We start from the raw sequence: 24,765 nt of genomic DNA, 5'->3' as shown, positions 1-24,765 counted from the left end.
ATAGTGCACATATTGCCAAACTGGCTGGAGAAATTGGAATACTTGAGAGGTGTGAATGATCGTTCGCTTGATTTTAACCCGTCTTCAGTTGACTTTGAAAGCCTTTCTTGTATCATACAATCAGGGTAACGCACGAAGTGAATGAAACCTCTATGAAGAGTACTTACAGTAATAGACCGAGCAATGTAAAATTAAACTTATTTATTTTGCCGAATAAATCTCAGTGTGCTTAATTGTGCTGTATAATGCAAAACAAAAGAAATTAACTCATTAATATGAGAATAAGAAAAATATTATACCTACGTAAAATCACAAATTTTAAGCAAAAGGCGTGCACAAAAGTTCATAAAACAATTTTGCATAGAGTATGTTATAAAGATAAGCGAAAATCTGAAAGGTTATTTTTGCGAGAGAGAGAATTAAAATTAAGTTACACTTTTGAATTAAAAGTGAGCATTTTAATGCCGATATTGTTGATTAAAAATTGGAAGATGAAGTAATTGCACAGTATATTTCTTCAATTTCTTTTGACTGCAGTATAATTAATAAGATGTCATAGTTCCTTATTCATAATAATTAAATTATTAACGGTTTTATATAAGAATAATTTTATTGTTGTGCGAACAATCTTCAATCAATAGGTTATTGAAGTTAGGCCTACATAATGAAATTCCTTTAATAATGCATTTTGTTGTTAATTACTATCATATTTATTTTCCTAAATTATACATATCGAAGCAAACGCTTCTGAATTTATTTCTATGTACAGTAATTAATAATTTTTTTTTATATAAAGGTGACAACATAATAGAAACATATTCAAATTTTCTGTATTAAACTGTTATAAAGTAATTTTAAAACATGTTCATCCTGAAAATATTTCTTGAATTACGTAAAATAACTCAGGTTGTCCGTATACTTCGTCTACAGGGTTGTTTCCGATCTCTGATAATGAATTTGAATGACGTCGTGTGCGTCAGGAGTCACACGACAACTGAACTGTGGCGCGAGGTGACAGACCAGTAGTGAGTGATTCAAAGTCAGAGTGCACGACGACTCACAGGAGAAATTCCCAAGAAAATCGAGCTTTTTTGGGAGGAGTACATTACGACTCTTTCCAGTGCCAAGTACAGTTAAGTAAAAATGAAGAAGCCTGCAATAAACGAGGTTTCGTATTTTCAAGAAAGGTATTTCTGTGTACTTATGGGAATGGTAAAGCTCGAATAGAATTAATTTGTATCATCTCGTTGGGTGCGCCGACTTGTGACGGAGAGTGGATTTGCTTGCTTTTTCCATCCTGGAATTAATCCCATCCGAGCTTTGCCAGTCTTATTAGGTACACACAAGATGCCTGTCTTGGAAATAACGAAACCACGTGTTCTGCAGGCACCTATGATTTTCACGTTACTGTACTTGGCATCGGAAAAGGTTGTTATGTACCCCTCCCAAAAAGACTCGATTTTCTTGGGCATTGCTATTGTGATACACCGTGCACTCTGATTATGAAATCACTCACTACTGGTCTGTCACCTCTCGCCACAATTCAGCTGTCGGTGTGATTCCTGACGCACATTTTCCAGAATTTAAATTATATGCAAGAATTAAATCTAGATCTTTAATAGAAAAAACACGGGGAGCGGTTTTGGCGGTAATGATAGTGGTAGTGGTACATATTATGTAATTCTTACTTTTAGAACTCATGTTCAGCAAATTCTCGTATTCCTGGAAAGACTCTTGCATTAAGTATACCCTACACGTATATAAAACAGAATGTAATTTTGTTCCAGTAAGATAGTCCACCCACTGAACCGATTTAGTCAGAAACCTAATGAAATCTTTAGTGATATACCGTAAAAGTTTAATTAAAAACTTTCCACAAGCTTTGAAATACAGGAGCCAAAAGAAGTATCATTAACGCATGTTCACGCACGCACACACATAGAAGGATCTTTATTTCAAGGTGTTACAATTCTTAAAGGCTTACGTCTTTTATTTTTATACCAAGAAGGGAAATTGCGAATAGATTTAATTTTATGTATTATGTAGGCCTATAGAATTCTTTCGCCGATTTGTTTTTGTGGATTGGGTATGCTCTTTCCAACTAAACGATCTGTGATTCGTTGCCATTGTGGGTAATGTAAGAGGTTATCTTTCGTCCACGAGATTGTATGTATATTCCTTGTTATGTGTTGTGCTGTGTTGTCAGTGATGATCCTATGCCATGCTAACCACATTACTAGAGAGGTTCGAAATGTGTTCCAGTCTATCTTTTCCTGCACCGCATGAGATGAAATATGACTAAAATGAAGGAACAACTAGCGGGAAACGAACGGGACTCGTGCTCCGAGGCTAGGGATCGAACCCCGGTTAATTTGAGTACCTGGTAGGGGTTTTGTTTTTCCGAGATTTTTCGGATTATAAGGCGAATGTCAGGTATTTCCATAGGGATTCTCTGTCTCGGTGCGCCCTCGGATTTTCTTCTTTTCCGATCTCTTTCCAACAACATTGAAGGGAACTTCTTTGACAATGAAGATGCCTTACAAACTTGGCTTGGCTACATCAACTCCAAACCAGCAATTTCTTCAGACGCGGAATCTAAAAACTAGCCAGCGTTGATCGAGAGTCATAGATAATGTACGACAATATTTTGAGTTGTGTTCTATTCATTTAAAATAAAAGCTTTGGTCAACCCAATAATTTGTAGCGTACTTGTTCATTCATATTGTGTGACAGGTAAACTAAAGAACGATCAAGGGCTATTGTAATAATTAGAGAGAGCATTTGGTGTACGTAAACCGTTGAGTTAACTGCTACACGCACTATATCGTAATGTATTAGGGAGCAAGGAAGGGAGGGGGTGAATGTCATCGTGTCGCTACAATAACAACGACTGTAGTACAGTTCCTGCAGCAAATTATCTTTACTATGCAGTAATTTCACTTTATAATATTAAGTAACGTATTGTTTATATTGTGCATTTAATTACAACATACATAGTTATGTACCGAGGCGTAGATGGGAAGATAATATTAAAATGGATTTGAGGGAGGTGGGATATGATGGTAGAGACTGGATTAATCTTGCTCAGTATAGGGACCAATGGCGGGCTTATGTGAGGGCTGCAATGAACCTCAGGGTTCCTTAAAAGCCAGTAAGTAAGTATACATAGTTCTGTGTTACAAGATATTAATACACATAATAATATTGTATATAAATACAACATAGAAAACAGTATATTATTTTGTACTACTTTGCTCTTCTTCATGACTGCATTTTTTGTTACAGTGCACGACAATATACGCACTTCATTAAGCGTTCAGAGGTGAACTTGGTACGATATTCCGTGAAGCAGCATTTATACTGATTGTGAGAAAAACTTCTTTTCACATCGCATGATGTGATCGGGGCGAACTTGAAATATGCTATGTTACTATTTCCATTTGTTTCGTGCCTTGATAGTTTGTCCACCATATCACACATTACTGAATAACCTGTATTCTTTGCTACGATATTTTCCAACCTTTGTTGCACTCTTCCACCAATCCCTCCCGTTATCTGTTTGAGGCCCAATTGTTTATTATTATATTGGGTTATTTTACGACGCTGTATCAACATCTAGGTTATTTAGCGTCTGAATGATATGAAGGTGATAATGCCGGTGAAATGAGTCCGGGGTCCAGCACCGAAAGTTACCCAGCATTTGCTCATATTGGGTTGAGGGAAAACCCCGGAAAAAACCTCAACCAGGTAACTTGCCCCGACCGGGATTCGAACCCGGGCCACCTGGTTTCACGGCCAGACGCGCTGACCGTTACTCCACAGGTGTGGACCCCCCAATTGTATAAAACTCCTTGACTAAAGATCAACTTTGATCGAAGATCGAAAAGTGAACCGAGTTCAGACACTTCTTCTATTGTATAAAACTTTTCTGCAATCAAATTACCTTGGTTCAAATGCAATCTAAGTTCACGTGAAAAGGATTTGGCAACATCGCTTAAACAGGTGAAATACGTGATGCGCGGACCATGTTATACAGTTTTGTTCAGTGTTGCCAATCTAGCGACTTTAACTCTTTTTCAACAACAATTTCTTTTAACTTTTATATTGCTGAAATAGGGATTTAGTGACCTTTTTAGCACCCCATAGTGACAAAATTTAATCTTTCTTTGTTGATAATGAGAAATCTAGCTACTTTACAACTACTTTTTGGCGACTTTCCGTACACTCTGTTGGAGACACTGGTTTTTTGTGCAATGTAAATAATGGCGGACAATAAGAAGAAGGTTGACTGTTCTCCGAGTTGTTATCAGGTTATGATGTTTGATACTGCTAAACATAATAAAGCTTTATAAAACGACAATTTTCGTTTAGTAATACAGTTAATTGAAAATTTATGAATGTACCTATCATATCCATTAATAATTAATGGTTGTTATAAACATAATATAATTATAGGTTATGTTATTTGATACTGTTGAACACGATAGAGCCTTATAAAATATAAGATTGTTTGTGTATTAAGGCAAGAAATTGAAAGAAATATATATATAAATGTACCTATCATATCTATTAATATTAATAATAATGGATATTTTATTTGCACAATCTGTCACTCGTATATTTCAAACAGAAAAGACATAACTGAACTTGGATCATCTAACTTAATCGGAGAAATTTCTTCAGTCAAAGTTGACTTTAGTTTGAGACAAATTAATCTCAGATTAGACTTTATACAACACAATATTCCAAGTTCAGCTGAAACAAGGATCAATTTAACCTCTGATCTAAGATTTAATGGTTTATACAATCGGGCCTGAGTGACTTGCTAGTTCTACTAAGCTGATTGCTTCTTCTATGGTTAAATCGGAAGATTCTAACTCTTTTATAGTTTTAGATACACATTTAAAATTATCACAGATTAACAAAATATAGTATCATCATGTAATTGTGGAAAAATCAACATTTGTACAGTGAGAACTGCCTGGTTCGCATTGGCATCAAATTGATTGATCACAGCGACATTGTTCTCATAATGTTTTGCACTTACGGTAAACATAAGTAGGACAAATTAGAAGGACTGCGATAGGAAATAAAGTAAATACAGAAAATATTGTAGAAGGACCAATAAAGAACAATATAAAGAAGACAGGAAATTCAAATACCCCAAGAAATGCACAGGTATTCAAAACTATCTCAGACAGCACGTGTAACATCAGAGAGATCAGCGCGTACAATGACTGTACCTAGTAGGTAAGACCCCTTCCCCCACCTTGTGACGTAATCAAAGCTCTCGGTGTTGTAAACTTGTGTCCACTGATAACGTACCCCATCTGCTCTCTTTGGTAATAATACCTAACGGCGAATACAGAAAAATGTAAATATTTTCATTGCTGGAGAAAATAATTCAACGCACGAAGAACTATGAAGACTATACGAATAGTGTGTATTCATTTCGTTTTCCAGATCTACATAGGCCTAAATTCAAAACAGATCTCCAAGGAGACCATGGAAACAAATGAATTTCAATATTCTTACAAGTGTTCTATTTCGTAGATCCAATATTTTCATAGTCTTCCTGATGTCACATTTACTCGAGAGTGGATTCTTGATATGAGAAATAAAATGACACGGTAAGCAATCCAGGATGTTAAAATAAACACGAAAATGATGGAAGCAGTGACGTCAAGCAGAAGGTACTGGTACCACATCAGGTCAACCGCTGCTGAGCGGAGATGAGCTGCGCCTTTGTGTCTGATGACGTACTCAATCCACCATATTGCACGGTCCATGGAGTTGTCAGCCTCATCACTGAGCCGATTCGCCAGTTTCTTCATGTTTTCTTTATATCTGTAATTGTAACACGAACACATATAGATTTCATCGTTATGTAGTTATGAATACGAATACTGAATGAACATGATTATATTCTTGGTTTGTCGATATTATTTCTGTCTGTAGGAGTTGTCAGATAAAGGTATAGACAGTGGATACATTTTATCTTTCCACGCTCGCGGAAGTAGAGTAGAAGCGGCAGTGCACAGCGTAGCTGCCCATAAACGCCCCGCATTGATTGCTCAGTTGTGAGGAACACACGAGATGAACAATAGGACGGATAGTTTTTGCAATTTGAAATTGTGGAGTGCTAAACATCTTCAGAGACATAGTAGAGCGTGGAAAGATGTAATATCATCATCATCATCATCATCATCATCATCATCATCATCAACATCAGGGCTTAAGCTATAACTGGCTCGTTCCGGTCGCATGAATTACAAGTGTTGTATCCATCTCCTTCTCGGTCTGCCAACATTCCTTGCACCTTTCGGTTTATAATTTAAATTTATTTTGGAATGCGGTCATCTTCCATCCGTTCTAGATGCTGCATCAAATCGTTCCTATATTGAGATCTTTTTTCTGTTAATTTGAATATTTTCAGTTCTTTTCGAATGTCATCATTAGATGTAATGCGTGTACTGTTTTTTTTTTATAGGTGGTAGGAAAAGTTAATAGAAACTGAAAATTCTTCAGTCTGTAACCATTTTTTCACATTAATGTTCTTATGAAAAATGGTAAAAAGGAGAATTATCGCCACGAATACAGTAATCCTTTGCTTTATTTTCTATAGAAAGAGCACAACATCTTGCAGTTATAGACTCAATTAGATCATTATCTTATCCTTAACAGAAATGTGACATTCATCGTTTTTCCTGCGAACTCTTCATATTAATATAAACAGATTTATCAGCATTAATGTTCAACATTTCTCAACGAAACTTTGTGGATATAACTAAGAAACTACGGAGAATCGATTTATGCATTCTCCGGGAAAAGGACCCATACTCCAAAATGCTGTTCTGAGATATATAGAGTTGAAATTTTTAAAAGCAGTGCAGGGCATATAAAATATATTAAAATAAACAGGTTTGTCAGCATTACTGTTCAACATTTCTCAACGAAACTTTGTGGATATAACAAAGAAACTACGGAGAATCGATTTATGTATTCTCTGGAAAAAGGGCCCATACTCCAAAATGCTGTTCTGAGGTATATAGAGTTGAAATTTTTAAAAACATTGCAGGGCCCTTAAAATATATTAAAATAAACAGGTTTATCAGCATTACTGTTCAACATTTCTCAAGGAAACTTTGTGGGTATAACAAAGAAACTACGGAGAATCGATTTATGTATTCTCTGGAAAAAGGGCCCCTACTCCAAAATGCTGTTCTGAGATATATAGAGTTGAAATTTTTAAAAACACTTGCAGGACATATACAATATATTAAAATAAACAGGTTTATCAGCATTACTGTTCAACATTTCTCAAGGAAACTTTGTGGGTATAACAAAGAAACTACGGAGAATCGATTTATGCATTCTCCGGAAAAAGGGCCCATACTCCAAAATACTGTTCTGAGATATATAGAGTTGAAATTTTTAAAAACATTGCAGGGCATATAAAATATATTAAAATAAACAGGTTTATCAGCATTACTGTTCAACATTTCTCAACGAAAATTTGTGGATATAACAACCTATGGAGCTATGGGCCCTTATTGCAACTACGTCCCCAATTGTTTCATAATACTGTTGTACAGAAAATAGCATATGAAACACGTTTATAATGTTATACAGTTATTGCACTGTTAAAAATAGGAAACAAGCGAAGCGAGTTTCGTAAACATTGACTCGTGCAATAAATTATAACATTATAAATTTGTTTCATAATATAGGCCTACTATTATTACCAACTCAGCCGCAGAAAATGGTTTGAAAAGAAAATAGTCCTTATTGCTAGTGTTATAATTTATTTGGAAGTAATAATTACTGTTATTTTATGAAAAAAGCATGAAGTTCTTATTCACTTACGTTTTGTTGCAAATTATCTCACTGATTGCATCTAATATCACTTCTTTTTTTAGATTGTTGAATTCCACGAAGATTGCTGCTCCAAATTCAGCCATGTTTCTTACAATCCTGTCTTGATCCACGAAGATCGGAATTCCTATTACAGGCACACAAGCTTGAATTGCTTCTTCTGTACTCTGTAGTCCTCCTTGGTATATAAACATTTTGATGTTTCGGTGACCTGTAAGTCAGGAGAAAACAGGCCACGCTCGTGATCTATGTCGCAGGGTTAAACCTAATCATTGTATGTTATTTATTGAAGTGGTACGCAGTTATGTTAATGTAAGCATGTGTTGTATATAGCTAGAAGTATAACACTGTAAATGAGTGATGTCAAAGCAGTCGCATTTTTCTGACCTTGACGTCGTGCGCGGGCATTAAGCGCCAGGTATGGAAGGAGGAAGGATTATGAACAGCAAAACCTATCCTCTATGAAAAGGAAACCTGCACAAACGAAAAATAAATGTGAGGACGGAATGATTTACTATGTAAAATAATATTATAAAACAGAAAATGCCTAACGCGAAAACGGAATCAATTTTTGGCCACCATTTATGTAAAAAAAACATGACTAAAACGGATAATTTTAAGCGTAACTGTTGCTAAATTCTTTCAAACCATTTTTGATTTTGCGATAATTCTGTACGAAGTATGACATAATTTTTTGTGTGACTGTGAATGCAATGATCTGGAAGACTTTCGCTATTCTTTGTCAGGCGTTGGGGGTGAAGCTTCTCTAACCGTGTCACTATTCTGTGCTTATTGTCAAGGACCCGGGTAGGTTAGTGACCTTCCTGTACAGTTATGTCTTCCAACCCCCTTGCATTTTCTTTCATGTATTCTCAGTTTTGTGCTAACAAGCCGATACAGTGATAAAGGACAGTGCGAGTAGAATAAAACTGTGAATAATTATAGTGTAGTGTCAATTTAGTTTCACATTTTTGTTTATTTATTCTGAGTACAGTGTTAAATAACAGTGCGAATGAAGTAAAACTGTGATATTTTAATAAAAAAAAGCCTAGATGACCAGTTCTATCATGGGAGAGTGACTTCATAATTTTAATGGAGCAATGAAACGTTAAGGTCGTAAGGTCATACTGTTTTTAGACAATGCTATCCAAGGATTGATTTGTCTACCGTGAAGTTAATCTATTTTCCATCAAACACAACTTCAGTTACACAACCGATGGATCAGAGCGCAATTTAGGCCTACACTCTGAACTGATGCAGGACGCGAGGGAAATCCTACAACGTTCCTTTCAAAAAAAGTCGCGGCAATGCACTTTAAAAGATGTGTGGGCCAAGAAACTAGAGCGCAGAGAGAGAGAGAGAGAGAGAGAGAGAGAGAGAGAGAGAGAGGGGCTGCAATTACGTAAGTTAATAATTATGAAAATAAAATTCACTTTGCAAGTGCCGTAGTAACTTTTATTTCAAATTATTTCTTCATTGTGTTCTTCCTACCGTGAACATATTGCAGTATTTATTCTTAGTTTTGCCAAAACTCAACCCTTTGTAAAACGGAAACCTGTGAAAACGGAAAAAGAAAATTCTGGAACGATCGCGTTTCGTTTTAGGCCTGTTGGATTTATAAATCAGTGATGCAGAAACTTCGAATGGAACGTGAAATTTTTGTCGTTTTTTTATATGGCTTCTTTCTGTTTGATATTTTCTTTAACTATTGTCTGTAAAACAAAAGTACCTACCAACACCAATTTCGTAATATTGCAGTTGTGTTTTGAACGTTAATAAGTAATAAAGAGTTAAGAAGGAATAATCACTTAAATTCCATGGTAGTACAACTATACAGCATTAAGTGAATGAAAAACATCATTCATAAAGAAAGTGATATCCCAAAGAAAGAGATTGAGTATCTCATATAAGTTGGAATTAATTGATATCTTTAGCATTATAAAAGTAATCAATAAACTAATCAAAATAACATTATAGTACAAAGCAAAGTTACCTAGGTATATTTTTAAATGTAACTAATATTACATAACAAAACTCTCATCGCATTATGCTTTTAAGGTGATATTGGTGCGCAACTTCCTATCATCAGAATGTTAAATTATTTTCTCGAAACCTGCTGAAGCTATAGAACTGACATTTTTACAACACATGGGCACATATCTTTTGTTTATGATGTAACAATGGTTGCTTTGCTAATTCATTTCCTTATAAAAAAATTTTCCATGCGAATATTTTCAAAATTTGTAATACACTATATTCAGTAATATGTATTTACGATATATAGAAAACATTGTTTCATTGCCAGTAAAACTCTTAAAATGTCATTTTTCTATAAAAAGTTGATAAAACATTCCTTTTGAATAAAAAAGGAAACTTGTGAAAAATTAGCATTAAAATTAAAACTTACATTCTTATAATGCACTTATACTTCTCAGACTAATCTAAAAATTAACATGGATACAGTTTTAATAAGTTTATTTCCCTTCATCCAATGAGTCAGTGCTGGCCATCCCCTGTATATACTGTAGCTCGATCAAGCGACATATACTAACTCTTTCGTCTGTCTCTTTCCTTTCCGCTGTAAAGCGCTCAGGCTCTCCTGAGTTCTAAAGCGCGCGCTTGCGCCTGTGGGCATCAGTTGACGTCACTGCTGTAAATAGTCTCTCATATTTATGGTGTTCGACGAAATTAGATAACGTAGCCTAGCATTAAATAAAGCCATTATTATTATTATTATTATTATTATTATTATTATTATTATTATTATTATTATTACGATAAAGTGTCGTCATATGGTTTGATGCAAATTTTACGAAAAAAAAAGGTTCTTTGAATAGGAACGAAATTAATCTAAAGAAGAATGTGGAGAATTATGATGAACATATTGAATAAATTATAGGAGAAGAAATAATGGAGGTAAGTGGAAATGGAAGAGGGGTACGATACAAGGATGCCCTTTATAACCTAGCCTGTTCAACATGTACTTGGGGGAGGATTTAATGAAGAACTGTTTTCAGAATATGAGAGGAGTGATAGTAGGAGGAAGGAGAATAAAATGCATAAGATTTAATGATATAACGTTGTAATCAAAAGAGAAGACAATGCATTTTAAATTCTGTTTTATATAACGATGCTCGCAACTGCTGAGATTATATCAGCGTCGCCGGTCTCCCGGAATTTTGTCCCGTAGGAGTTTTTTTTGCATGCCAGTAAATGTACTGATATGAGCCTGTCGCATTTAAGCACACTTAAATTCCATCGACCAGGGCCTGGATCGAACCCGCAACCTCGGGTACAGAAGGCCAGTACTCTAGCGACTGCGCCACTCAGAGGAAGAGGAGGTGATACTAAGGGGTATGCTGTTGGAAGTAAATGACAGTGTGAGCAGTATGAGATGAAGTTAAATCCAGACACAACGAAGACCATAGTCATCAGAAGAAGAAAAAAAAAAATAAAGTGGGTAATTGTGCGAATTCGAAATTAGGCAGCATAACAAGTAGACAGCTTGGAATATATTAGGTGTACTATAAGCAGTAATATGAGCTGCTTCCAAGAAGTGAAAAGGAGAATAGAAACGGCAAAGGAAGCTTTTTAATAGGAAAAGGAGCATAATCTGCGGACATCTGGAAAAAAGAATTAAGGAAGAGACTATTGAAGTGTTTGTATGGAGTGTGACTTTGTATGGGGCAGAAACATGAACATTACGACAATGTGAAGAGAAACTACTGGAAGCGTTTGAAATGTAGATATGAAGAAGAATGGATTGTATGAAATTGACAGACAAAATAAAAAAAAAATAATAAGTTATGCTAGAAAGAGTGGTTAAAGAAAGAAACTGCTGAAACTGATCAGGATTACTCGCTATGAAGAAACTCCTTACTGAAGAATACACTCGAAGGAAAGACAAAAAAAAAAAAAAAATGTTCGGAAAATAAGATGATAATATCAGATGACAGACAACATTAAAGTATATGGATCGTATGTGGAGACAAAGAGGTAGGATTCTGAGTTTGCAGTGAAGGACATCAGGAAGTATGAATGAATATAAATAAGGTTGTAAAGACAACACATTCTTTAATAAAATGAAGTGCTGTATCCTATAAAACTTTACAAAAAAATTTAAAACTTCTTTCTGAATGTGGGTGATTCAGTTGCTATGGCAACATCCATCGCGCGGGATGCCGGGCTAGCAAGCAAAGAGTCCAGATCCGTCAACAAATCGCATATATTGCAGCAAAAACGATTACGTCATTGTTGACTGCAAGTTTTGAATGAAGACTGGTTAATTTATATTGTAATCATTTATATCTACATTGATATTATTTATATATACACCGTGTTCTATAAAGATTTGAGGTGTTAAAAAACTTTATTGTGAGTAAACTATTGAACATACGTTAATGAAACCAGTCCAGAACGAACAAGGAATTGAAACAGGTTCTTTTATGTACCAATGTTGAATGTGTGTACCATGGTTAACACACCACACATCCACACTATAGAATGGTTCTTGCCACACTTGCAGCAACATGGACCAGTCGATAGTGTCAATCGCTGCGATGATACGCTGCCTTAGGTCTCCTATATTATGCGGCATCGGTAAGACGAATACCTTGTCTTTGATGTAACTGCACAAAAAAGAAGTCACACGGTGTCAGGTCCGGTGATCGCGGAGGCCATAATGTTGTTTTGACATCCAGTTCTCTATCTACAATTTCTGTTTATTTCTGTGGGTTGCGCTCAAGACATGTCTGTACACGATCCCTGTCTTCCTCTGAAGTTAATGGGTGTCTAGGTGATTTTCCTTTGCACAGAAAACCTGTTTCTTTCAATTATTAGTAAATTTAATTTTCGCTAGATGGGTTCTTTTCGAATTTTATATGTAATGCACGTAGGGCGGTAATCACTGACTTAGTAGTGTGAAATCCCAAAAAGCAGAATGATTTTTCCACCCGTGTAGCAACCATTTCACAACAATAAGAATTACGAGATTCATTTGTACAAAACAAAACGGCCTAGCGGCAGGAATTTGAAATCTTGGCTTAACAAAATATACAAACACAAACTGTTTGAGTTGCTTGTTCGTTCTGGACTGCTTTTATTAACTTAAGTTCAATAGTTTACTTGTAATAAAGTTTTGTAACCCCTCAAATCTTTATGAAACACGAAGAATGACGACTGCATACCGTTTAGTTCGGCATTACTCATTATTTCAGGAAATAACGAATTATTTCCTTAAGTAATGTTTCGTTTTTTATAAGTCATGCAAACGGTTATTATATTTTAAAATTGGCTAAATGGTTAGTCATATCTGTGGTCTCTCTGATATTCTGAACGCCTTGCATATTTACATACTTAGAACATCCTGCTGTGGAAGCCATTTGACCAACTTGACATTGCTTGGTCGCCCTGGTAACTCATCACCTTCCCACTTCCATAGAACTGTGAATTGCGGCAGTTCTGAGAACGCGTCGAGGAATATCTGCTTCTTCTCGGCTGACATTCCGTCACTTCTAACGTTAGTTCCCAGACTGAAGTAGATAACTCCTTCTGATGCTCCGTCAAGGAATTCTTGCAGGTCCTGCCGGTTATTCGAAACACTGATTTGTACTTTTAACTTATTCGCACTTTTGGGTGATTCAAAATATTGTGCTCAAACTGAAGGAACTTACAGAGGATTTGGTGTACAACAATTTTACAATAGGAACTGATGATCAAGGAAGTAATTCCAAGTCAGTATTGGCCTGTGAATGTCAGACATTACCTGCTTAATGGATAACATACCAATGAAGCAATAATCATTTGTACGTAAATTTAAGTAAAGATTACATGAACTAAATAATTAATTTTGTGTTACACTAAAAGTTGTTCAAACACATTCAATTCAGTCATGACACTCTCTCAAATACCCCATGTACCCCCCGAACCACATCAGATGCTGCAACTATCGTGTCTAAAAGTATTTCTGAATCTTACACAGATTCGAATACACGAGGCTTTTGATACGCCTCTTAAAGAAGCAGTCCGGAGACATCAAATCAGGGGAGCTGGCTGGTCATTCAGTCGGTCCTCCTCTTCCGATCAAACACCCGGGATATGCGATATTTAGTAAGTTTCATACAGCAAGAATGAAGTGTGCTGATGTTCCGACTGTTGCATCTAAATCTACTGACACGCGATAAGTGTAACGGTTTTAACAGCTCTGGAATAACTCCCTATTCATACCTTGTGACGGGAGTTCAGGCGCAAATTATGATTACATCCGCAATGTAGTATTTGATGTTACGGGCTTGTCCTGACAGGATTACTTGGAAGACAAAAGGGCACTACTAGAAAAATGTTGTACTTTAAATCCTCTATAAGCTTCTTCAGTTTCAGTCAACCGTTTTAAATACCTTGTAAATTAGCAAACAACTGAAGATGTAATATAGACGGTGTGAGAATCACACTTTGTCTATTTAGCTTAGTAGTATGTCGGCAATTATAGATTATAAATCGCACTAAAGTTTTATTAGTAATTCGGTGTCGTTTTTTTAGTTTTTTTTTCGGCTCATTAATAGTCACTTTCACCAGTCGGCAGTCAATCTACAGATTAGACTAAGTTTAGTGGTATGATTGCTACATTATGGTCTCTAGATGGGGTAGAAAATGCTTCCAGATAGCACAAAATTGATTACGATGCCAAATTACAAAAAAAGTTTGAATAATTTGGTTACTGACTAATATTTTGTCAGTATAATTTATACAAAATTTTCTACCGATTTCATATCAGAGTGGAATTTCAATTTTGAGCAGGTATTATTCTCAAAGTTTGGAAGAAACACAACTGTAGTTTTGAGACAGGTGTTTATACTAGGTCCTGTTAATAAATCTAAAATTAGGTAAAGAATTTCCAGTGAATTATATACTCAGTGACGCTCAAGATTCTAAATAACGTTTTGAGTGCTTGGAAACATCACACATTTTACCAACTTCAGTATTTCATTATGTTACAAGAGAACTTCGAGACGCGTCGGCACGAAGGCCAAAAGAACAATGAAGACATTTGACTTGAGAGTCATACAGACTGACCAAGAATGTCTGAAAATACTTTCCTATAAAATATGTATTCATTTTAGTTATTAGGCAATTGAGAATTTGTTTAATATCTGTTGGATCAATTTCAAACAGTTTTCAACAAACATTTTATGAAATATCTTCTGTTTGCGATATGCAGTACAAATTATTTCCAGTTCCTCGTTGGAAATATGCGGGGACACAATCGCAATTCGCGAGTGTAAAATCAGTAGCGGAATAAATATGTGAAGTAGACGACAATTGTGCTTCAATACTGAAACGATATTGAAATGTTTTAAGGGAATTAGTAATAGAGATCTCACCATTACAGAGAAACGTTGCTCAGGAAGACAACCTATTCTAGATAATGAGGTTAGTAGCCGTGATAATTGTCAGCAAGTCTTTAAGTGTCTAAGGCTACAGTCCGTTGTAACCTCCACAATTTGAATTGTGCCAAATGGGGACGATTAGACCCTAATCAATTGACTGAAATACAGTAAGGACTTAGGAATATCACTTTGGAGTGATCTGGTTCTACTACTTATTGAAGATGATGATAATGATGATCATGAAGAGAGAGAATCTTTAAAGTATCATGGATAAATCTGTCATAAGTTAAAATATTGTCTAGAAATTTTATTTATCTACTTTGCAAAGTGCCCTGTGATTTCATAGATTTAGGTGAGTTGTCGTTTTAACCGCATATAGTTAGAGTCCCACCGTATTTGTGACAAGAATATTATTATTGTTAAATTTTTAGAAGTGTAAGCCATAAAGGGAAAAAGAAATTTGTTATGAAGTTGAGAAGCTCAGAATAAAATTGTTACGTTCCTAGCGATTTACCTTCTTCATATAGGCTACCGGCTTGAATAGAAATAAATTTTATTGGCTACCCTGAAATTTAATAATTATATCACAGATACTGTTTATATGTAAACATACTGCCAGTAAAGGCAAGAACTTCATATTACTTCGTATATGATATATAGCAAAAGAAATGCAGTAGTTAAACTTCTTAAACTATCCTTTTTCCAAATAAAATAAAATTATTATGTTATCGTAGTTTATTTAGCTATAGCTTCAATATTCGTATTACATTACATATTTTGCACAGCTTGCTCTTCTTTTATTATTTGTCTTCGTACCCGGTCTTGACATAATTTCGTCCTGAATATTTTGGATATTTAAATTAATAGAAGTGATATAATATGTCCACCTAATAAGAAAATATAAGAAACAAGAATTGTTTCGAAGATTTATTCACACAGTTTGTAATAAGAACAGTACGTCAAACAAATTTACAGATAGTTGAATATGTAACATGTGAAGGTGAAGGTTGAAATGTTTGGTACTGGAGAAAGTCACATGAACCTTATCTTCATATGTGATGATATGAAGATGGATGTTATTCACATTTTTATATTCCTCTACAGTTTTTAATATTGTATCTCTGAGTATGTAATTACAAACTATATTTCGGAATATGTATGATACGACTTTGTGTTAAATTGTAACGTATCTTGTTTACATGTTTCGACCTATTTATGGGTCATCCTCAGAACTGGTCGTTGTTGTTATTGGCGCCTCTTGTTTTGTTTCCTGTGAGGGACTGTTCGTGTGGTATAATGTAAAGTCAGAGTGTGTGTGTTCTGAAATTGAGTTGACACTCTTTGACTCTACATTATACCACACGAACACACCCTCGCAGGAAACAAAACAAGAGGCTCCAAGACCAACAACAACCAGTTCTGAGGATGACTCATAAACAGGTCGAAACATGTAAACAAGGTACGTTAGAATTTAACACAAGAAAGTTTTATCATACATATTCCGAAGTGATACAGTGTTAAAAGTTGTGTAATCAAGATGTACAAAATTATATGTGTACTATAAATGTTTAAAACATGGTAAGTGAAATATACTCGACTAACCTGTGGTAGAGGTTTTGGTTGCTGCAGATGCAATCCACTTACATCGACGACAGCTGGGACGTTTGGTCGGTTGTACAGAGATAAGGAGTCGAGAGTCAGTATCAGCAAACTCAAATTCTTCTCAATATCTCCGATGTATGGCATGGAGTCTCCAAACTGCTGCCTTGCAATGGCATCATGTCTTGGTAATACTGTGGTATGCCACAACCATCTGTACCACATAAAATACCAAACACTGGAAACTCTTTCCCAAAAGGTTTTATGATCAGTATGGGATAGAAATACACTAGGTATATAAGCCGGATGTGTAGGATTTCCAACACAATCGTGGCCATTGTCTAGAGTGCCAGTTGAAGAGATGCCAACCATAGGGCTGGATAGAAAGTAACCATACCCATATGCGCAAGGTGTTGAATGCCATTCTATAATTACCAAATCAAAACTGTGCTCCAAGAGTATTGTCTGAAGAGTTTGATTCTTATACATAATTGTACACATCATTTCAGTAGCTTCCATTAAAATACGAGTGAACTTCTTCTGATGTGTGTCTTCATCTTTGACTGTACTAGATTCGAAGTTCTTTGACCACAAGGGAACTGTATCGGATGTATCTATTTCGGTGTAGTTCTCGAGACTTGAGTTTCGCATGGGATGAGTTGTGACGACAACCACATGATGTCCACGAGAGTGCAATTCTTTCATCATAATTCTATAAACAATTTGATGGCTGAATGAAGGCAAAGGAAAGATTCCCAAAATGCGTGCCGCATTAGCTGATGTGAAAGATATAACCAGCTTGAGGAATACGTGGCTCGTCTTCATATTTTATTTATAAACCCATCTGGAAGTAGTAAGAGAAACAAATTTGAGTAATAAATATTATTGGTGTTGGTAAGACTACTATAGAAGGAGAAAGTGGAATGAATGAGAACTCCACAGAAATCTCAGTTCATTCCTGATGTGTAATAAAAAGTGGGGTAGCAGTTTATAAAATCAATTGCATTACATAATATTTCATTATTCTTCTTATGTAATTTTTAGGATAGGTAAGGATGGATATAAGGAGGAAATAAATACTAGAGGAAGAGGTACAAATATGGAATACAATTTTGTTTGTTTGTTTGTTTTTTTGGTTTCGGAACCTACATGTTTGAATACTGAACGTGAAGTATCGTTCTGATTATTGCTGAATGTCATTGTGAATAATACACCGGACATAGAAATTCGGAAGATGTTATAAAATGTAAAATAATAATAATAATAATAATAATAATAATAATAATAATAATTTCCTCAAAATCTAAAACATTTCCTTCATGAAAATGGAGGTACAAATATCGAATACTACTGACAAATTTCAAGATTAACGAAATTGCAAAGTCAAATTGGACTCTACTAAGAAAAGCACAGAACAAGCATCCAGCACCTTCATTAGAAGTTTGTTTTCCCCAACCGTAATACTGAATCCAGGACAGTAGTCTCTGACGTCTTTTCAAGAAATTGTTTTATGGTTTCTTGCATTGCCTTTTCATTCCAGGTTTTCCCTACTCTTACAGGTGCCAACACTAGTAACGAAACAGAAAACTGGGATATAATGATGAAATACTAATAATAATAATATTTCATATTTGTGCCACACTGATGTAAGTCAACCTCAAAATATATCATAATAATTTTAAAACGAAATAAATTAAACATATTTACATTTCTATAAACGTAGATGATTTATCTTTAAGAATGTAATATATGATTTAATACTAGTATTTAACATTGAAAAATAAGAAAATATATATTCAAGAAAATAACTTACCGCCAAAATTTTCATTTTCCTCGAAAACGCAATAATGATACATGTTTGAACCAGTTTGTAACTGCAAACTAACACAGTCCCGCGAAAGAGAGTATTATCAGTCTAGTATACTCCATTTTATATCAAGGAGTGCAGTTCGGTGGCTACTTTAAACACCCACTTACAGATTTATGACTTCCTATACAAGCACTTTTGACAATTCCATCCTGTCCCCTCGTCCCAACATTGCATAGTTGCCACAGTCCTAGTGACCCTCGAAATGAGACAGCGAAACTGACGGGATTCTTGGAATTCGGAAAAGATGCGACAACTCTGCCTCCACGTGGATTTGACGGGAGCCTGTCAATTCTTCTGAACAAGGGTTGTGATTGGTTACTAACAGGAGAAGACAAGATTTCCGTCACAGTAAGGAAGACATTTATTTATGACAACCAATTAGTAGGGGGGGGGCAGTAGAAGGTCTGTCGGCAAAGTCCTTTCTATGAAACTGCACTCCATGAAATAAAATAAAGTATATATATATATATATATATATATATATATATATATATATATATATACACACACACAGTCAGGAAACTCAATACGCAGTAAATATGCATCCATAAGATAGTTGCTAACTACTAGGATCGCTACTATCGCCTCATTACAGACAATGTGAAAGAGCACCTGCACAGTCTATTGTTCATAGTACCCTCATAAACTCAAGCTTCGTGACTGTATATATCAGACTGTGGTAATAGCACGTAGTAATTTGGAAGAATTCCGCTAGAATACAACACGTGTTAGGTCGTATATCACACTATTTCATATTTATATCCCTGTTTCGTATTTGTGACACTTCCTCTACCACAAACAGGATGAGTTGAGTGTTGAGGATGTGTTTTTGTGAGTCTATGTATTGTACTAGTACCGGTATGTTTAGTTTCTGACTTTACAGTTCAGTGTTTAGAATTTTCATATCTGTTTTTAATTAGGCCTAGCTGTATTTGTGATCGCAGATAGTGATGTGTTCTACTTAGATGGATGTATTGTGCAATTTGATTATGGCTATGATACAACGAACACAAATTATTGTTAACTTAACGAGTGTAACATATTATTAGTAGGGACTGTATTCTGCTTCATTGCGTACAGAGATAACATTAGTTGTTAATACACTATATTGGCGTCACGTCATTATTTGACGCGTGGCACAGGAACCATCAGGGAACACTCACATCTTGTTCGTGCCGCAGTTAACGTTAGATTCATAATTCAGAAGTAAAGCTCGAAGTCTGTACTACTGATAAATAAAAAGACCTTTGGGGAGATAGAAACGTAGATGGGAGGATAATATTAAAATGGATTTTTGAGGGAGGTGGGATATGATGATAGAGACTGGATTAATCTTGCATAGGATAGGGACCGATGGCGGGCTTATGTGAGGGAGGCAATGAATCTGCGGGTTCCTTAAAAGCCATTTGTAAGAAGTAAGTAAATATTGATGCTATGATGACCTTCCTACAATTTAATTTATTTGCTCATTTGTTTCTTTGTACTGGTAATGGCAGAGTTAAGGTTATAAGGCCATCTCTTTCACTCATCAAGCATAAAAATACATATCAAATAGGCTATAAGTAACATCAATACAGAAAATAATAGGGCAATAATAATAATAATAATAATAATAATAATAATAATAATAATAATAATAATAATAATATAAAATTTGCATTGGAACCCATACGTTAGAACAGGTAAACTAATTTAAATATTTACGGTCTTACTAATAAAAATCCTATATACAGACGTTTAACTGTCTTATACAATGAGTAGCTTGTTTATATGTCGTGTGTGAATTCCTTACTAATAATGACTACATATGTCGTGTATAACAGTGTAACTGTTACACACCTACGTCATAATTTCGTCATTACTTCGTTATGAAAGGTAATAGAATATCTGAGGTCCTCTATTGCATCCGGTAGAGCGCTCTAGTGTGGTGTGTTAAATATCGATAGTATAACTGGCTCTAAACGATTACCACACTACATTTTGGTCAAAGAGTACAAGCTACAGCAATATTATTCTAATAATTGTATGATCTTTGGTTTGTTCTTCTGTGGTTACAAGGTAACCATCATCATAAAATGACAGTCGATACGAACAGCTGTTAGGTGGGCGGCCTTTTTTTTCTGTATATACAACGCTTAAACAAGGGGTTTCGTGTGTATAACTACTGCAAAGCAATTCCCATTGTATAGTTACAGCCTGTTTATACGTCCATAGCTTATTCACGGTTTATTAGTAACGTTTTCTGACTCAACTCTGCATAAGTCTCGTATAAAAACTATACACTGTTTATTAGTAAGACTGTTAGGTTATAATTTCACATATTTACCTGTTAGTGATATATCTGAAAACATTTTAATGGAGCCTTAAGAACCATCAACCAGGTTTTCACAACCACGAAAACCAAAAAAACACACCAGGTTAAAAGCATATAAAGTTCTAGCAATGCCTGTCCTCATGTATGGTAGTGGGGGCCTGGACTGTCCGAAACTCAGGTATTCAACGCCTAACAACTGCGGAAATGAGATTTCTAAGGTGGACTGCCGGCTACAGCTTGCTTGACCACAAAAGGAATGAAATAATTACAAAGGAATTGAAAATTACACCTATTTATGAACATCTCAACCACTATAGACAAAAATGGCTTAACCATGTTAATAGGATGGACTGTTCCAGACTCCCAAGACAAATTCTCCGCTATATACCACATGAAAGACGATCTTTGGGACGCCCCCTGAAAAGATGGACGGAGACCGTAACAGGCCACTAGGCCTAATACCTGCAAGGAAGGACGATGATGTCAATAATAATAATAATGATAATGATAATGATAATAATAACAATAATAAAATGTAGATGTGTTTAGTTACATATTATTCTAAGTGTTGAACTATTACAGTTTAGTGTTAAATAAGACAATTTTAATAGAAGGAATGATTAACATAATGAAGGAAAACTGATAATATTAAAAATAAATATTCTACAAAAATAATGTTTAAAGAAAGATCATATTCTACGGAGAGACGAAAAGCAGTCTTTGTGACAATCGGATTCTGAAAGTAGTCAATATCTAACAGCCCTTTACACTGTATACACTAAAATACGCTATATTCACTGTTTATGCTATTATAAAGAATGAAGAATTACATTGATTAAACATTATCTATATACTTTTGTACACAATTTACAACAAACAAAAGTAGGCCATATTACTATGAAGTAAAATACCTTGCATTACAATACATAAAACATACATAAGCTTAGTAGTGTAAATAATGTTTGATCAGTGTAGCCCTACATTCTTTATTATAGTGTAAAAATAGCGAGTTCTAGTGTACATAGTGTAAATAATGTAAATTGTAAATATTAGTGTAACTGGATGGAGATAAGCAACAATAGACCAACCGACATTTTGAAAAAAAAGTGAGATATTTGCTCACATCTGTTGTTGGCTGAATTATTCAACTCGGAAAAAATTAGGAATGCGATATCTGTACTCTGACGAAATTTATAAGCAAAATTCGTTTAGTGAATAAAATTAATTAATTTAATTGCTTTGCAATATTAATTCAACTGCCGGTCTGTTATTGAAAATCGGTTAGTCTTTTTCATTATTATTAGTGCTAATTTTTTTGTAATAGAATGAATGTTACAATATTTCGTGCATAAAATATTTAATTAATAACGAAACTTACTTCAACGGTGAATATTTCGAAAATATGTTTTTGTCGGTTGGACTGTTATTGCGTAACTCCGTCCAATTGTTAAAGTGATTCATGTTTTGTTCTGTCCCACTTTACGAAACAAGAGTAGTGTGAGCCACCGTTCAAGTTCTTCGCTTGCTAGATGCACGTGCTTCGTCCAGTTAAAAACTAGGGTTTAAAAACCCTGTGGGTTCTTTCGGGTAAAACCCACCTGAAAAAGTATTTTAAGTATTCTAATAATACTGCAAGTGGTATAAAATCTTCCTTTGTTAATAAATTCTAATCATTTTTATTATTCTTAATTTCATATTATTTCATAATGTGCAAATAATTTAAGTAGGTGTTTATCCATTTATTAAAATGCCTAAAGTGATTATTATTTGCTTAATATTTAGTTGAAAAATGAACCAAAAATTCTTAGATTTTACAAAGTAGTAGCCAATCATGAATAGTGTATATTTGGATCAATACAAATAACAGAAATAACTATTGTTATAGTAACAGTGAACTATGATGGTTATTCACATGATAAAACCTATATAAACAGCTATTAAATCTGTGTTTATAAATTTTATTCACGTTTATGTAGTTGTTTAAGTTTATTAAATGGTGCAAAGTAAAACTTAATTTCATATTATTGTAAATTTCTCAATAGTATCCACAAATCAAAATTTTCTTTTGTTAATTTGTGACACGCTATTAACTCGTTTGAATTTATGTGCAAAAAATCCTTTATTGAATTTGTCGAAAAAAATTTCGAGTATTCTGGAGCCAGTATATAAGTACTGAAACATAACGTCAACTAGAGACAGCTATTTTAGCGGGCTGTCGCATCTCTCTAAATGATCCTCGCTATTACTTGAAGTATGAAGGTTGGCTTCAAACTCTTCCCTCTTATAAGTTGACCCCACTCTAACTCCAGCAAATCAGGGGAGAGGAACTCCAGGACTCTGCACCCGCATTGTAGCAGAGGTAATCAGGTAAATTCTCTGGAGTAAATCGAATGAGGGAATCCCCTTGAAGGAAGTTCCGGATTCTGTTCTCAGTGGAATCCTCTTACTGTGAAAAACGGTTTTTATTAAAGTTAAACCTACTTTGGGTTTGGATGTTAAAGTATGCCCTACCCATCTCAAACGTCTGGATTTAATGTTCCTAATTATGTCAGGTGAAGAATACAATGCGTACAGTTCTGCGTTGTGTAACTTTCTCCATTCTCCTGTTACTTATCCCTCTTAAGGCCGGTTCACAACAAACCGAGAACTGAAACGACAACAAGAACGAGAACGGAAATAATGTTAAAATACGTGTATTTAAATATGAGCGTTCACAATACTTACTTGTGAATGCTCATCTTTAAAAACATTTATTTTAACAATATTTCCGTTCTCATTCTCGTTGCCGTTTTCATTCCCGGTTTATTGTGAACCAGCCTTTAGCCCCATATATTTTTCGAAGAACCGTATTCTCAAACACATTTAATCTCTGTTCCTCTCTCAAAGTGAAAGTCAAAGTTTCACAACCATGCAAAATAACTGGTATTTAAAGTGACATACAAGTGTTAAATTGTGTAATCGAGAATGAAAAACGTTTGCTTGCCTTTTTCCCACTTACATATTTAAAACTTCAGATCAGATAGATTATTTGTGCGTCCATCCACTGGCGTACTCCTTGAGCAACCACTCTAGACACTTGGAAACTGTGGCAATTGGTACCTGAAATATCGAATCTTTTCTTTACTTGGCATAGGTGTGCATATTGTAAGACTTTTTCATCAAGAATAGAATAAGATTACTTCGGTATTTGCACATAGAGTTTATGTTATAAATTCTGCGTATTTAAATAGGTATATATAAATATTGTGGTAAGTAAATGAGGAATAACTTACTGGAACAGCCTTCCTTGAAGCACGGATAGAAATGTAAGCTTTTTTTGAATAAACCACAACTTTATAAACTAGCACACTGGTTATATATTGCGATTATATGACTGATATGTTACAGCTGCTTTGAAAATATTTTATGACCCATGACTAGTGTAATGAATGAATACTTCATTTCTCTACAAATTATAAAATAAATTACTGCTATATAATGTATACTGTTTTTCCCACAAATTCTTCATAAAATATGACTGTTTTGAAAGTTACCATTTCTATGTCTTTACAGTATAAAAGCACATAATAATGTTTTTTCTGCATCGATTCTTGTTCGGGAATTAATTCAACATTCAGTATATAACAGTGTTGTTTGTACAGTTCTATTTTACAAATAAAACGCTAATTTATCTTATGAAAATATATAATTTAATCTCTTTTCAAATGAGAGAACTATTACAC

At 34.7% G+C, this 24,765-nt stretch overlaps 1 protein-coding gene across 1 annotated transcript; it reads right to left on the bottom strand.

The window, feature by feature from the left end:
• Window positions 1–774: 774 nt before the first annotated feature.
• LOC138703101 (UDP-glycosyltransferase UGT5-like) lies at window positions 775–24,100 on the bottom strand. The gene is made up of 5 exons (XM_069830687.1): window positions 24,042–24,100; window positions 16,863–17,703; window positions 13,231–13,456; window positions 7,867–8,086; window positions 775–5,847 (listed from the first exon to the last, which is right to left on the bottom strand). Exons 2-5 carry the CDS (start codon window positions 17,682–17,684, stop codon window positions 5,565–5,567), a joined length of 1,551 nt encoding a protein of 516 aa, XP_069686788.1. The 5' UTR covers window positions 17,685–17,703; window positions 24,042–24,100; the 3' UTR covers window positions 775–5,564.
• Window positions 24,101–24,765: the final 665 nt, after the last annotated feature.

Source organism: Periplaneta americana, chromosome 7 (assembly GCF_040183065.1).
Source record: "Periplaneta americana isolate PAMFEO1 chromosome 7, P.americana_PAMFEO1_priV1, whole genome shotgun sequence".
In the NCBI taxonomy this organism is placed as follows: Eukaryota; Metazoa; Arthropoda; class Insecta; order Blattodea; family Blattidae; genus Periplaneta; species Periplaneta americana.
The sequence above is the reverse complement of the archived record's forward strand: the minus strand, read 5'-3'. Positions and strand labels throughout refer to the sequence as shown.